The following is a 16,386-nucleotide window of genomic DNA, read 5'->3' as shown; positions in this document are numbered from 1 at the left end:
TTTTATTAGCTTCATTATAATCACATGAGAGGCTCTCATAGATATAACACATTGCACATCCTGATATTGCTGAGTTAGATGCGTTCCTGAGTCAACATATTTTGTTGATCCTGGAACAACATTCTAGTCTGAAAATTTTGTCTTAACCCTATTCCTACCCCCAAACCTAACCCTACCCATAAGTTATCCCAAAAATCAGAGGAAAGTGATAGATGAATAACACTGATGTAGAAGCACTAATTCATGATTTTAAGCCTGAACTTGACATAATCTGTAAACTTGTCCCTCAAATCTGATTGGTTTGTTTTGAATGTTGTTCCAGGATCAACAAAAATGTTGACCCAGGAACATGGTGAACTCAGCAATATCAGGTTATGCTAACACATTAAACCCCATTAAATAATGCAGAAGTGATTAGACACCATGTTTTCATGTCTTGAATTTTAATAACCAAATATGTTCCATATTCATGTGTCATGATCAAGCAAATATCTGAATCCGCAGGCGTGTCAAATTAGTTTCATTCTGAAGATGCAAATTTGTTTTCTAAAAGAGGTTCAGTATAGTTTGTGTCTGTCTGTCATCCATACGCTCAAACATACAGGACAGCAGGATGATTATATCACTCGATAAATCTAACATCACTAATATTCAGCACAATTCAATCCTCTCACAATAACAGACGGTTTCAGTAACGATCATCACAGATATTTGTCTTTTATTTTGAGTGATTTCAGTAAAATTTTAAAAATAATTTAATGTACATACATAATTTTAAACATTTCTCACTCATTCATTATTTTGATGAAAAATACACCGTTTACCCTTAAACAATGACTGTACAAATCAGTTTAATAAATCTCTTTTATTTCCTTTTTTTTATTATGCAAACAAGGGGTATGCCATTATTTACATGTGACAAATATAAAACAACAGAGGCAAACAAATGTGGCAAACGAATGTGTCCCTAATCCCGAATCATGTGGATGTAGATGGAGGTGTATAGTTGTGGTTGGTTTCAGGTCAGCGGATTCATGACTGTCGGAAGGGAATGAGAGATGACCGAGAGGGGTGTCTAGTTTGTTGTTTTGGATGGAAGTAGACAGGTTTTCCATGGAGATGTAGTCTTTAAGTAAGTTTTTACAAGATGCAATATGTATGGCTTTCCAGTTCATGAGGACAGTTTTCTTGGCGATAGTTAGTGCCACAAGGAGTTATTGACTGTTTATGTTGTTTAAATTGATTATGGATATGTCACCTACTGTAATAGTCTATACAGAGGTAGGGAGACATAAGTACAGATAGTAGTGATGTTTTTTCAAAATTTTTTAATTGGGGTGCGATGCCAAATGGCGTGAACATGTGTCTAGGTTATTTTGTGTACAATGTGATAAAGTTTCTTAAGTAAATCCCATTTTAAACCATTTCAATCCAGTTAGGTGAGATCTATTAAGTACCTTATACTATATGAGTTGCAGGTTGGCATTTGGATATTTTTGCAGATTTGTGTCCAGAAATCGGCATCGGGAGCAATGGATAAGTCTGATTCCCATTTAGCATTTGGTAAGCTTAATGTGTTATCTGCTTTTGATATTATTCTGTGTATTTTGGAGAGTATTTTTTTGAGGAAGATATGTTAATTAGCTCTGTGGTTGAAGGGGAGAGGTTCTAGATAAGTGGTTCGAATGTCGATTTTTGATTGGATAGATTGTTTGATTTGTAGGTATTCCAAAAAACATTTACTCCTGATGCCATGTTTCTGGATCAAGGAGGAAAATGAGGCCAAGTTATTATTATGAAAGATGTGTTGAAGTTGTGTGATGCTCTTCTCTGCCCTTGTGCAGAAGTTAAGCAGCTTTTTATTCACTGTAAAATCTGGGTTATTCCAGATTTAGATGGTGCAAGAGGGGTGTTTGTGATTTGATGAGATTTCCACCTTGCTGTCGGAGCTGCTACTATTGTTGATGTTTTTTGGTCGTCTAACTGGAGAAGGGTGAATCTGAAATATGAATGTCCTTCCAAAATGTTTGTTCAACATCTAACCATATGTTTTCTGATGGGTTAGAATGAGTCCATTTCTATATATTTTGAAGCTGACTGGCCAGAAAGTGGTGGTAGAAATGTGCTTCCAGACCCTCCCTGCGTTTTTGGTTTCTGTAGGGTAGTCAGTTTAATTCTTTTGGTCTTATTTTTCCAGTAGAATTTAGTAATGGTTGGGTCTAGTGATTTAAACCAGGTGAAGGTGGGTTGTATTGGAATATTGAGAATAAAAAGTTTAGTTTAGGCAGTATTGTTATTTTGATGACTGATCTTCTACACAAAATGGATAGTGGTAAGTTCATCCAGCATCTGTTGTTTTGAGTAATGGGGTAAAGTTAAGTCCAAACAGCTCTGACAGCCTGAGGAAAACATTGCTAAATGCCTAAAGATGTGATGTAATTGGTGCGTAGAGGGATAGGTGGTGTATGGGATGTAACATCCGAGCTTCTATGAAAGAATAGAAGATTTACTCCAATTGATTGAGTATTCTTGACAGCAATGTTGGGTCTTTATTGGGTTTAATGAGGACAGAAATTGTGGCTGTGTTCATGTTAGCTGGCAGTTTTGATTTTTGTTTTGTTTCACTTATGAATCGAGTGGTGATAAAATGGACCAGAGGTGTTTGTAGAACTCAGCAGGGAATCCATCAGGACCTGGTGCTTTATTGTTCAGTATGAGTTTAAGGCAGAGATGCAAACTCGAGTCTGCGACTTGGACTCGAGTCGCACTTAAGTTGCAAAAATAAATGACTTGCGTCTTGACTTGGACTCGTGAACAAATATCTGAGACTTGACTCGAGACTTGACTTGGACTTGAAGACAGAGCCTTGTGAAAAACAAGTCTTTTGGCGTAACATTCCCCGATTATGTTCTCTATTTACTACCCCACAACGATGGCAAGAAACATCACATTTTACTATCCATTCATTCCCAAATACTGTATGTGCTGCAGCAGCGAATATCACAAATCATCTCTAAACACAACAAGCCATCGAGCGCTTGACGCATCTGAAGGCACGCAAATTCAGAAAACTTGTTAAATTAGCAACAAATAATAACAATATAATCCTTACCTTGCGATAAACTTTGTCATTTCATTTGAAAAGCTATCAATTAATCCGAAGGGAAGCTGCGGTGTTGCACAGCTACAGAGGCACTGGTCCTTTTCAAGAAGTACATGTCCTTTTCATTTTTTAAATTTATTTTTGAGTATTTGATAATGCATATAATATCCACATTTACCATGTTAAATTGTATTTGGATTGAACAAGCACTTCCATTCACATTTTATAACCCTGTCCGTCTGACTCATTTCCACAGATCGGTTTGTTAAGTTGCAGTGCGTTATTATATCGCCTTATCACAAACAAGACACACAGATGGAAATGTTGTTCATCGTGTTGTTTACTGTAACACTTGTCTATACATAGGTTTTGTTACCACCAGCGCTCACTGGCAGACTACATTTTCCAGCATTGCTTGAGATCTACAAACTACGGCAACTCATATAGCTCAAAATACACAGCACTTTTTTCCTTGCGGTGGTTCTAAATGGTATAATTTTGTATAAAGTTAGAAAGTAATAAAAATGATTTAAGTAGTATTTTGTGTGCTTTATTAGACAATTTTAAAGTAAAAGTAATCTGTTTTGATATTTAAATACACTGTTAATTACAATAACAACAAAATAATAAAATAGAACAAAGACTTGATTTGAGACTTCACTTGGACCCCTAAAGACTTGAGACTTGACCTGGACTTGACTTGACTTGGTCCTCAAAGACTTGAGACTTGACTTGGACTTGATCGCAGGGACTTGTGAACATCTCTGGTTTAAGGGCAGTGAAAAGTTCATGCTGTCTTATGGCTGGGGTTAATGTCCTTATCACAATATAATTATCCATCAATGTATAATTTGTCCACTGCAATGGTTGCCTTTTTTCCTTCATTTATCATCTGTTTTTCGGATTGGGAAAAGCTGCTTTTGATTTTCAAGAATGTCCTTTGTGTATTGCACGTTGAGTCCATAGTTTGTGCTTTTAAGCTGTCTGCCTTGTCACTGATCCAGCTTTTTTCTAATGTTTAGTCATGGTCGATTGCTGTTGTTTTGAGATCTAGTACATTGCACACAGTGAAAGATGATAATCAGGACAGTTTCAATTGGTACTTTGAGTTGTTTTATCCTAAAGTCCTTGACTGATTTTTTCAGGGTCGTCTGGAGTTTGTTCCGGGACGCCCATGAAAACTAAGTTGTCCGTTTACAATTCTAGAATGCTCTCTTTAATGGCTTTGTTTTCTGCGACAACAGAGGTGAGTTGAGTAGTAAATGTGTGAACAGAGTGCTTTAAAAAATATAATTGGTAACACTTTATAATAACTGCACACTATGAAGCATTAGTTAAGCATTAGTTAATAGTTATTTCGTCACTTATAAAGCATTAATAGACATAAGTAGTTTATAAATACAGCTATAATTGCTTTATTCTTGATTTATAAGCATATCTATAATGTGTTTAATAATTGTATTTTCTTTATTAATAATCAATTTATCATTTCTAAATTAAGTATTACATTATTTACAAACCAGTTATTTAGGAGTTGTCAGTAGTTCATTTAGTAAATGTAAGTAAATGATTAATAAACTATTTAAACATTCATTTATACATCTTATTATTTAGACACATAGTTATAGTTACTTAGTGTGTTAGTAAATGTTTTAACACATATTCCTACTGCAATTCATGATTAATTCAGGTAGTTATAAAAAACATTTAGAAGTGCTCAGTTAACTATTTTTGTGAGCTCATCTAAAGTGAGGACAATTTATGCTTTGTAAAGCTTTTATAAATGAGATTTAAAGGTTCAGTGATCTTCTGCACTGCTGTTCTCTAATGTTTTAAAGTTAGTACCGAGGTAGTTTTGACACTAGGAATATGTTAATAAAGCATTTATTAACACACTGAGTAACTAATACTATATGTCTAAATAATAAGATGCATAAATGTACATTTAAATATTTTATTAATCATTTACTTACACTTCCTAAATGATCTTATGAACCACTGACAACTCCTAAATTACTGGTTTGTGAATAATGTAATACATAATTTAGAAATGATAAATTGATCATTAATAAAGTATGAAAATACAATTATTAAACTCATTATAGATATGCTTATAAATCAAGAACAAAGCATTTATAGCTGTATTTATAAATGGCTTACTAATGTCTATTAATGTTTTATAAATGATGAATTAACTATTTACTAATGCTTAACTAATGCTTCATAGCGTGAGTTATTCTAAAGTGTTACCATATAATTTTCTTTGGTGAGAGTGTCTGTTTGTTCTTGGCTGAATTCCAAGCTGTCCCGCAGTTCCTGGAATTCCTTGACTTCAATCAGTGTGATCCTGGCATCAAGTCCGGAAAGTTTCTTTTCAGTGGAAAGCAGAATGTTGCTTACCTCTCTGCAGCATGGTGGTTTAGGTGATGTGGATAGTGTTGTAAGTGGGCTGGAGAGTGGATTGGGATGGGGTCTCTTGGAGTGGTGTTAGCGTTACATTTTTTGTTGTCTGGTTGTCCTGTTTGTGGTGTATTTAATGTTAAGAAACATAAAAAAAGTATGTTTTTCGGGAATATTGAGTTTGTATAAAATGCCATCTGGCATACATTGTTTATTAAGGAAGATTGTATTTATGACAATCTGTTACGTATGTGTTAAAAAGAGTAGAGCATCAGTGCCCCCTCCTGGCTGAGGGTGGTTGTGCCTGTGAATTTGTTGACTGTTGGAGCCATGCTCAAGAAAGTACAAGAAAGTACAAAAAAAAGAAAGAGAGTTTTCAGCACACTTTATTTAAATCATTAAAAAAGTCAGCAGAACAACAAATCACATTATCCAAAAAAGAAAAGAAAAATGAGATGCAGGAGACCAAAGCTTATTGCAACATGGTAGTAAAGATCAAAATTTATTCTACAATTGTGCAAATAGCTTCATTAAAACACCATTTATGCAAAAATCTTTTTAAATCATTCATCATTTTATAAAACTTGAAGTCAAACATAACCATTACTTTCACCAGATTTTTTTAAAACAATAACCACATGTTGTCCTTCACTACCCTCTATTTTGTTTTTCCTGGTTATGTGAACAATTTCAATTTCAAAAATTTCAATAAATTACTTTTTATTCTTTGTGCCACGCTATACTTGGGGCCAAGAATAGAAAATCTTAGAAGAAAAAAGTCTCCCCAAAATTCACAAAAAGAACATCAAGAAAACAAAATAAATCAGACAGTCTCGAACATTCTAAAAAACAGTGAAAAATTGTCTCCCTCATTTTACAAAAAGGACAATCACTTGATGTATTGGGATTAATAACACTTACAAATGCATTTACAGCAACTGTACCATGTTAAACTCTGACATTGAATATCATCTGTGCGTTTTTCAATTGGTGGCTTGTATAAAAACAAATATGTTTGTTTTTATACAAGAAGTTTAACCTTACATGAAGTTTAACCTGTATCCAAACAGGTTAAACTTCATCATCTAGTCCCCATCTCTCTCTCCACACTACATTCTTTCAAAGTTGTTTTATTTAAAACTTTTACATGACATTTATATAAAACTTTACTTTGAACATCCTGCAAACTTAACTCTTCAAGCCCCCTCAGGTCCAGAAAAGTTCCAGACAGTTCTTTGAAATTGGGACTAAAAAAAAATACTTGGAAAGGGATCTGTATTATTAGGAAACAGTTTCTCATTATAAAAGTCAATTAACATATTATTTTCTTCAGCTGAACTTTACCGACTGCACACTTAGATGTGAGGCCAAGGACTGAGCATTGTTTAAACCAGGACCAGCAACATCTAACAAATCATGCAGTTTTAATATCTTAGCAGAAACTAAACAAAGAAGCAGTCTGGGTGTAACTTCACATATAACATCAAATCAGTACAATGAGGAAGTCGTCGTTTTTCAAGTAAGTCCCAAACTTTAAAAAGTCCCTTATAAAATGGAGAAAGTCCATTGCACTGCAGCTTGCTGCAGTCGCATCAAAAACCATGCCAAGTCCTTAGGTCCTGTGAGGTACCTTTGAATAAAAAGTCGAAAGGCTGCCCCTCTGCTGGGCAAATGAATAAGTCCTTGTCCTCCTCCATTTCTGGGAAAAAAAAGTATCCAATGTAAAGTGCTCCAAAAAAAAGTCCACCAGACTGGCTTGAATTTTACAAAAACGTCCATTTGGAGGATCAACGCAGGCCAAACGATGCCACAAAGCTGAAGCTACAGGTTATTAATTATTATAACCCTCCCTCTAAAAGACATTTTTGGCAAAAGCCATTTCCATTTTTCCAGTCGCCCTTTTACATTTTCTCGAACTTCTTCCCAATGTTTGCTTAACATTGAATCCTTGCCAACATATACTCCTAAATATTTTAACCCATCCCTTTTCCAGGACAAACCACCTGATAGTTTAGGAAGACAATGGGACCATTTACCACTTGCTATGGCTTCACTTTTTGACCAGTTAACCTTGGCAGAGGAAATTATACCAAAATTGCTAAAAATTTCTTTAAGAAGATCAATATCACTTTGCCCTTTAACCAAAACAATAATATAATCTGCATAAGCAGACAAAATAAAATTTGCTCCAGAGCAAGGTATGGTGCAACCTTCAATGCTTTCTCTGATCTTAACCAATGGCAAGAGCATGCAATATTCCAGAAAGAGCACAACCTTGTCTAATACCTCTGTGAATTTTAGAGGAGCACTCAGACCATCATTAATTTTCAGTACACTCTCAACATCCTGGTACAAAACCCTAATCATGGCAATAAAACCAGAGCTGAACCTGAAATCCTCTAGTGTGCACAAGAGATAGCTGTGCTCAACCCGGTCGAATGCCTTTTCCTGATTGAAAGAAATAAGACCAGTGTCTATGTCCAATAGCCAAGAGACATCCAAAATATACAGAATTAGATAAACATTATCTAAAATAGACCTGTTAGACTCACAGTAAGTTTGATCATGATGAATAACCTGCCCAACTACCTCCCTCAACCTAATGGCCAAAGCTTTAGAAAAGAGCTTTAAATCAGAGCACAAGAGTGAAACAAGGTGCCAGTTCTTTATTTCTTTTAAATCACCTTTTTTGGTAGCAACCCTACGGCCAGACTATTATTGAGCACAGACAGCAAATCACTCCCCAGCACTGACCAAAACGTTTTATAAAACTCAATTGGCAGACCATCAATTCCAGGAGCCTTATCCATGCTCCGCAGAGCAACATGCAGCTCAGATGCTGAAAGCGGCCTCTCAAGACAAGAATGGGTCTTATCTGGTACTTTAGGCAAACCCATAAAAAGATCCATCCATCTCTACTGCACTCTGAAAAGATGAGCGGATCAAAGCTCCCTGTGCTAACAGGTTATCCAGAGTGCTGCTTTTAACTTTGAGGAGCTCAATATGTCCTCGATTTCCTGTGGAATCTATCAAATTCTGAAGTTTCACTGTTTCAGTCTCTAGGGTTTTCACTGACTCAGAGATGTCCTAGGATATGTTAAGAGTGTACTGACTGCACAGTTGCTGTATCTCTTTTTTTTTTCCCCCCATGGTCCCACCATTTCTGTAGGGAAGTAAAATCTTTTTTCCTAGAATTAAATTGTTTCCCAAAAAAAATCTAAAAACATCTTTTAAAAAAAATATTCTTGATAACATATAAATCATATTTCTTGATAACATTAAAATGTTTTTTTTTTTTTAAAAAACAAAAAAAACAATAGAGATTATCCAATCTAGCCATAGAAATAACAATTTTCTCTTGTTTGAGCCCATGTGTACTGCCTTTGGGAGTCCATAACAGTGTTAAACATATCACTTCCTGTTGCCAGCAGGTGGTGCTATGACTATAACTGAATATGGGCATGGACATGTGTTCAGGACAGAACTTTTATCACGTGTGTGAAGTTTTGGGCAGATCGGACATTGTTTGCCTTAGTTACAGCAGCTTCCTGTTTCATGGCGAAACATCGCTGCACGTATTTGTATGAAACTCAGTACACATATAGACCTCATCGGGCCTAACACTTTCGTTCTCTAAAGCCGGGCACACATTTAACGACTAGCTAAAACATTCTAAGACTGTGCTCAACATACACGCGATTGTTTCCAGTGACTGAAGCCGATTTAAATACTTACACATGGAATTTAAACACCGACTGTAATCGCAGACTGAACGCAAATGGTTCTGACTGGACGCGTTTGAGCGCGATCAGTCATAAATATCAATTTACATTCATAATCGGCCTTACAATCGTTAAATGTGTGCCCGGCTTAAGTTATACGCCAACCCAACAGGAAGTCGACTATTACGGGTTGTTTAAAAAACGCATGCTCTGGAATTTGATATACTCCTCCTAGGCGATTAATCCGATCACCATCAAACTCGGTCAGCATGAAGTCAAGACACTGAGGATGTAAAATTGCCAGCGGATTTTTTATATCTATTTATATATATTTTATTGTTTCCACGATCGCAAATTCCATCTTTATCAAAACAAGATACTTTATCACTCATTTGTGCTTAACCTGTATTGCTTCGTCTGCATTGTGATTCTGATCTGCACTCTTCTCAGGGCGCATAAGCTTTCCGTGTCTTGACAGTTCCCTTTCAATCACTTCATGTTTAATAAACAGTGGGGCATTTGATAATATTACTCTTTTCGCTGGGTGCTTTGACACCGTCATAGTGATCAGTGCACACTGACCGATGACACACCCACAAGCTTTTCTTCTCTTTACATAACAACAAAACAACAAAAAAACAGATTAAAAGATAGAAAACTCAATCACACCGTAGAGCTCACTCCAACACACTCCACGCTCCATCCACTCACTCACAGCATGCACTCGAGAAAGAGAGAGAGAGAAGAAAAACAGATAAGTGAATCTTGAGAAAAAATCAAACTATGAGACAACGACATCTTAAAACGCAATTATGCTAATTATAAATATTTTCCACAGCATTAATTCTGGATTGAACAATGGTTGTGGTGGAGCTGGAACTTTCTGGATCATCAGAGAAAACTCCCGCAACATCATTGTGAATATGGTAGTAATACAGGAAAAGGAAAAACCCTGAAAAACATATTTCAGCTAATTCATATACATTTCACATATAATTAAAGTCATTTGTATAATCTTCTAAATGTAACCAAAAACCATAACTAAAAGTTTGCATCGCACACAATCATCCATGTAGGACTCGTGTGATTGTTACTCACCCTGAAACGAATTCAACACAGTGAAGATGTAATATGAGGGAATGAGCATCGCTCCATAACTGAAGAACGCCACAGCCCATGTCAGGCCGAAGAGCAGGAACAAACTCAACACCATCATGAGCTGCTTTCTGAACGTCTTTCTCTTGCCATCCGGCGCTCTTATATGTCGGGCTTGGACAATCTTAGTGACGATCATGATGAAGACCCCTGTCGTGAAGAAGAAGACAAAAGCGTAGTAGCCAATGTTCACTATGTAGTGAATTAAAGGATCTGTAATCCAGCACCTATAATCAGAGGAAAACAGACAATGTTGACATGATGAAACTTTAAAGCTTCCATATTATTCATGCATTTGTGACATCAGAGCAACTTACATTCTTGTGGTTTTTCCAGACGTTGTGTTTGTAATCACTGCTTTATATCCTCCTACAGAAACAACAGCTATGACTATAGGAGCCGAAAATGCTGAAAACACACAAGACCAGGGTTATTATAGTTCACTTAAACAAAAAAAACATTAAAATATGTTACTGTAAATTAGGGCTGTCAAACGATTAATCGCGATTAATCGCATACAACATAAAAGTTTGAGTTTGCCTAATATATGTGTGAGTACTGTGTGTAATTATGATGTATATATAAATACACACAAATTAATGTATATATTTAAGAGAAATATGTTATTTATGTACAAAATATTTTTAACTGAACATGACGTATAAAAAAAACTTATTTTGTTTCAACTAGTGACCAAGACTAACTAAAAGTAATTAAAACTAAACTAAAAATTAATGAACTATATAGACAGAAAAGAAAATCTAAGTATTAAGTACTAACTATTAAGAATTAAAATGAAAACTGAAAATATAAAAATAAAACCGATCCAAAACATTAATAAAATCTAGAATAAAATTTTAAATAATACTGATGGAGACAAAACTGATTTTATTGAGTTTTCAGATGCTTTTAAAGAAACAGCTCAAGAAAAGGACAAAAAGACCATAAAAGATAAAATATGATGCAATATATTTTCTTTTTCAGGTGAACTCGAGTTTACAGTCTGACTTACTGGTCTTTGCTGTTCTTAAAGGTGCCCTAGAACCAGTTTTTACAAGATGTAATATAAGTCTAAGGTGTCCCCTGAATGTGTCTGTGAAGTTTCAGCTCAAAATACCCCATAGATTTTTTTTAATTCATTTTTTTAATTGCCTTATTTGGGGCATCATTAACTATGCACCGATTCAGGCTGCTGCCCCTTTAAATCGCGCGCTCCCCGGACTATAATACAGTGCATTTACAAAGTTAACACAGCTAATATAACCCTCAAATACATCTTTACAAGATGTTCATCATGCATACTGCATGCATGCGTCGGATCATGCGAGTATAGTATTTATTTGGATGTTTACATTTGATTCTGAATGAGTTTGAGGCTGTGCTCTGTGGCTAAAGCTAACATTAGACACTGTTGGAGAGATTTATAAAGAATGAAGTTGTGTTTATGCATTATACAGACTGCAGGTGTTTAAAAAATGAAAATATCGACGGCTCTCTTGTCTCCGTGAATACAGTAATAAACGATGGTTACTTTAACCACATTTAACAGTACATTAGCAACATGCTAACGAAACATTTAGAAAGACAATTTACAAATATCACTAAAAATATCATGTAATCCTGGATCATGTCAGTTATTATTGCTCCATCTGCCATTTTTCGCTATTGTTCTTGCTTGCTTACCTAGTCTGATGATTCAGCTGTGCACAGATCCAGACGTTAATACTGGCTGCCCTTGTGTAATGCCTTGAACATGGACTGGCATATGCAAATATTGGGGGCGTACATATTAATAATCCCGACTGTTACGTAACAGTCGGTGTTATGTTGAGATTTGCCTGTTCTTCTGAGGTCTTTTAAACAAATGAGATTTACACAAGAAGGAGGAAACAATGGTGTTTGAGACTCACTGTATGTCATTGAACTTGTTATTCAACTATGCCAAGGTAAATTCAATTTTTGATTCTAGGGCACCTTTAAAGTATCACTATAAAAGGTGTTTTGTTCATATAACTCACTCCAGCTGAACACGGTGATCTTCCTCATGTAGTTTGTGATGGTGACGTTCTGTCTGATGAGCCATAAGTACATATGAAGAGCTTGAATGAAGAACCAGGTGAATGTAGTCAGCATGGAGTAATGCATGAGCAGCGCTATGAAGACACACGCAGACTTGACTTCTGTGTTGGCGACGCTCTCGTTTGACAAAAAGGATAAATTCAGGAGAAAAAAAGCCACAAACATGTTGATCAAGATCTTCGTGGCCTGATTTGATTTGGCTTTCCTGTTCAAATATAAAAACAACCTGTATTTGTAACATTTAGCAGATGCCTTCATCAAAAAGAATAACAAAAGCAATTGGTCAAAGAACTTAAAGTAACTACAGTATATGTTATAGTTTAAGATACTCTACCGTAACAGGAAATGCATGAACAGACCGGCGGACAGAAAAAACATGGAGATGCCGCAGCCGATAGAAGTGATGAAGCTCAATGAATCCACATACGGTGCTGTGATGTTTGCATTTACATCTGGAGGAGACTGAGAGATCAGAGAAACACAACAGAAACAACCCTCTTGAAACCCTTTGTTGTTTATTAGCAAGAATCAGATCTTTACATTTTTAATGCATTTAAATTGTTTGACTTCTTTAGTCATCTTTTACAAGTTCATTAGCTAAAGGACTCTGATATTGATTTCATGGGACTTTAAATGAAACACTTCTCACCATCAGCACTGCAAAGAACGTCAGATGTGAACACGAGCACTTTATGGTGTTGTTGATTTTTACTGTCTCACAGCCAGACGTCGTCCATGTAAGATTTCCTTTGAAGAAAAGAGTGCAAGGAATGAAATTAATTATTTAAAATAAAGTATGTTTGTTGATGGGAACTGATCAAAACCATAAATAAATGTACCTTTTCCATCCCAAGAACTGCAGGACGCCACACCGACCTGTATGAACATGTTTGATTTTTATTTTGCTTTCACAGTGTCTGATTATTATAGCAAAATAAGTTTCGCAACGAAACTTTCATTACCAGATCTTTCTGTGTAAAGAACATTTCTATATTGTCTGTAAGGTTGGAGATGTTGGCCCTCATCGTTATTCCATAAACCTCATTATTCAAAACAGTGTAATTTTTAGTTACTTCCTAAAAATGAAACCATACAAGAACATAGAAAATCAAACATAAATTTGTGAATACAATAGATCCAACAAACAAAAAAAGTAAAAAAAAAAAAAAAAAAAAAAAAAAATCTTATGCTTTTATATTTTCACTCTCGTTAGAGAGGTTAAAAGCACCATTGAAGCATCATATTGTAACGAGTCGGGACACAAGGGAACGTGAGATCAATCTGCAGGCTTTACTGAGCAGATATCGTGGTCTAACAGGCAGTGGTCACACAATGGCAAACAGGTACAACAGGGGATAGACAGAATCGTGGTTGTATAACAGGCAGTAAGTCAGGCAGGCAGATATCAATCATAAGTCCAAGGCAGAGCAAGGATTCCAAAGGGCAGGCAGCAGAGAATCATGAACGGGGATCAGACAGGGTCAACAACAGGCAGGCAAACAGAATGACAAATGCTCAGAAATGCAAACCGTAGTAATACAAGACCTCGCAATGAGTGTGAGGATGAGAGCGGCTTAAATAGTCCAGGTAATGAGCTGCAGCTGGGTGTGGGTGATTGCTGATTGGTGGAGTGAGTGCAGGTGATTGGCAGGGAGGATTATGGGAGATGGAGTCCGGGAATGACTGGAACTGAGACACATACACTGAACAAAATTATAAACAACACTTTTTTTCTTGCCCCCATTTTTCATGAGTTGAACTCAAAGATCTAAGACTTATTCTATGTACACAAAAGGCCTATTTCTCTCAAATGTTGTTTACAATTCTGTCTAAATCTGTGTTAATGAGCACTTCTCCTTTGCCGAGATAATCCATCCACCTCACAGGTGTGGCTTATCAAGATGCTGAGTAGACAGCATGATTATTGCACATGTGTGCCTTAGGCTGGTCCAGGGGTCCAGGGGGGTCCGAAAACCAGTCAGTATCTGGTGTGACCACCATTTGCCTCACGCAGTGCAACACATCTTCTTCGCATAGAGTTGATTAGGTTGTTGATTGTGGCCTGTGGAATGTTGGTCCACTCCTCTTCAATGGCCGTGCAAAGTTGCTGTATATTGGCAGGAACTGGAACACAGTTTTATACGCAGATCCAGAGCATCCCAAACATGCTCAATGGGTGACATGTCCGGTGAGTATGCTGGCCATGCAATCAGAACTGTACAACATAACCCCACCACCACCATGGGCCACTCGATCCACAATGTTGACATTAGCACACCCACACGACACCATACACGCTGTCTGCCATCTGGCCTGTACAGTGAAAACCGGGATTCATCCATGAAGAGAACACCTCTCCAAAGTGCCAGACGCCATCGAATATGAGCATTTGCCCACTCAAGTCGGTTACGACAACGAACTGCAGTCAGGTTGAGACCCTGATGAGGACGACGAGCATGCAGATGAGCTTCCCTGAGATGGTTTCTGACAGTTTGTGCAGAAATTCTTTGGTTATGCAAACCGATTGTTGCAGCAGCTGTCCGGGTGGCTGGTCTCAGACGATCTTTGAGGTGAAGATGCTGGATGTGGAGGTCCTGGGCTGGTGTGGTTACACATGGTCTGCGGTTGTGAGGCCAGTTGGATGTACTGCCAAATTCTCTGAAACACTTATGGTAGAGAAATTGAACATTTAATTCATGGGCAACAGCTCTGGTGGACATTCCTGCAGTCAGCATGACAACTGCACGCTCCCTCAAAACTTGCGACATCTGTGGCATTGTGCTGTGTGATAAAACTGCACATTTTAGAGTGCAATATTCATGCTGTCTAATCAGCATCTTGATAAGCCACACCTGTGAGGTGGATGGATTATCTCGGCAAAGAAGAAGTGCTCACTAACACAGATTTAGACAGATTTTTGAACAATATTTGAGAGAAATAGGCCTTTTGTGTACATAGAAGAAGTCTTAGATCTTCGAGTTCAGCTCATGAAAAATGGGGGCAAAAACAAAAGTGTTGCATTTATAATTGTGTTCAGTGTCTAGCTCTTTTGAGCTCAAGAGATTTGTGTCATGATGGAAAACAGATTATTCTGTAAATGTATTTTTAAACATTTGGCTTTGCTGAATATAATGATGACAGAATTGTACTTTTTGAGTGAACTCTCTGGTAAACATTCCTTAAAATGTTCAAACTTTGATTTTTTTTTTTTTTTTTTTTTTTTTCAATTTTGAGTACCTTTCCCATGTTTTTTAACCGTAGAACTCCCAGTAACGCACATCCATTGTTTTCCCAGTCGTGATTTATTAAAGGCCTCACTGGGAATCTTTACAGACCAGGGAATGTCTGTCTTCTGGTCACTTTGACAGTCAACAACCTGTGGGAAAAAAAAGAAAAAAAGAATTGTCATAAAAAATGAGGAATCATACAATCATTTTATTGTTTCTCAAGTCTTACATCTATCCTTTTTGGATCTGAAGAGTAACACATGTCTCTGGTTTCTGTGTTATTGGCTTGTATGTGAAGAAGACCAATAATATCCCCCATGACAATCTGTGCGTTGCTTGTATTGTTTTTTTCCATCTGCTCCATTATAGACTCCAGATTGTCCAAAGTGTCTCTGCAAAATTGAATAATCACTCTGTATTCAGTAATTGTTATATCATTTTAAAAGTCACTGGTAACCATACACTTACGATGCTTTTGAGGGATTAATAAACCCATCCTTGTCTATTAGATCATCTGTAATTAGACTATAAGTAATCTCAGTTGTTTGGAGAATGGTAGTGAGATTGTTAGTTGTCACAGATGGTTTGAAACTTGTAGTTGGATTGTTAGTTGTCTCAGTTGGTTTGAAACTTGCAGTTAGATTGTTAGTTGAACTGGTCTTTGGATTGTTTATTGTCACAGATGGTTTGAAACTGGTCT

At 36.6% G+C, this 16,386-nt stretch overlaps 1 protein-coding gene across 1 annotated transcript; it reads right to left on the bottom strand.

Annotated features, from left to right (window-relative positions):
• Positions 1 to 9,347: 9,347 nt before the first annotated feature.
• Positions 9,348 to 16,378, bottom strand: LOC125269242 (adhesion G-protein coupled receptor G6-like). Its single transcript, XM_048192118.1, has 11 exons — positions 16,155 to 16,378; positions 15,916 to 16,078; positions 15,697 to 15,835; positions 13,422 to 13,535; positions 13,299 to 13,335; positions 13,109 to 13,206; positions 12,794 to 12,921; positions 12,399 to 12,664; positions 10,698 to 10,788; positions 10,324 to 10,607; positions 9,348 to 10,177 (listed from the first exon to the last, which is right to left on the bottom strand). The coding sequence occupies exons 3-11, from the start codon at positions 15,703 to 15,705 to the stop codon at positions 10,041 to 10,043; spliced, it is 1,164 nt and encodes a 387-aa protein (XP_048048075.1). The 5' UTR covers positions 15,706 to 15,835; positions 15,916 to 16,078; positions 16,155 to 16,378; the 3' UTR covers positions 9,348 to 10,040.
• Between the last annotated feature and the right edge of the window lie 8 nt (positions 16,379 to 16,386).

The sequence above is a fragment of the Megalobrama amblycephala genome, linkage group LG5 (assembly GCF_018812025.1).
Source record: "Megalobrama amblycephala isolate DHTTF-2021 linkage group LG5, ASM1881202v1, whole genome shotgun sequence".
NCBI classification, from domain to species: domain Eukaryota; kingdom Metazoa; phylum Chordata; class Actinopteri; order Cypriniformes; family Xenocyprididae; genus Megalobrama; species Megalobrama amblycephala.
Note: the sequence above shows the minus strand (reverse complement) of the source record. Positions and strands in the feature narration are given on the sequence as shown.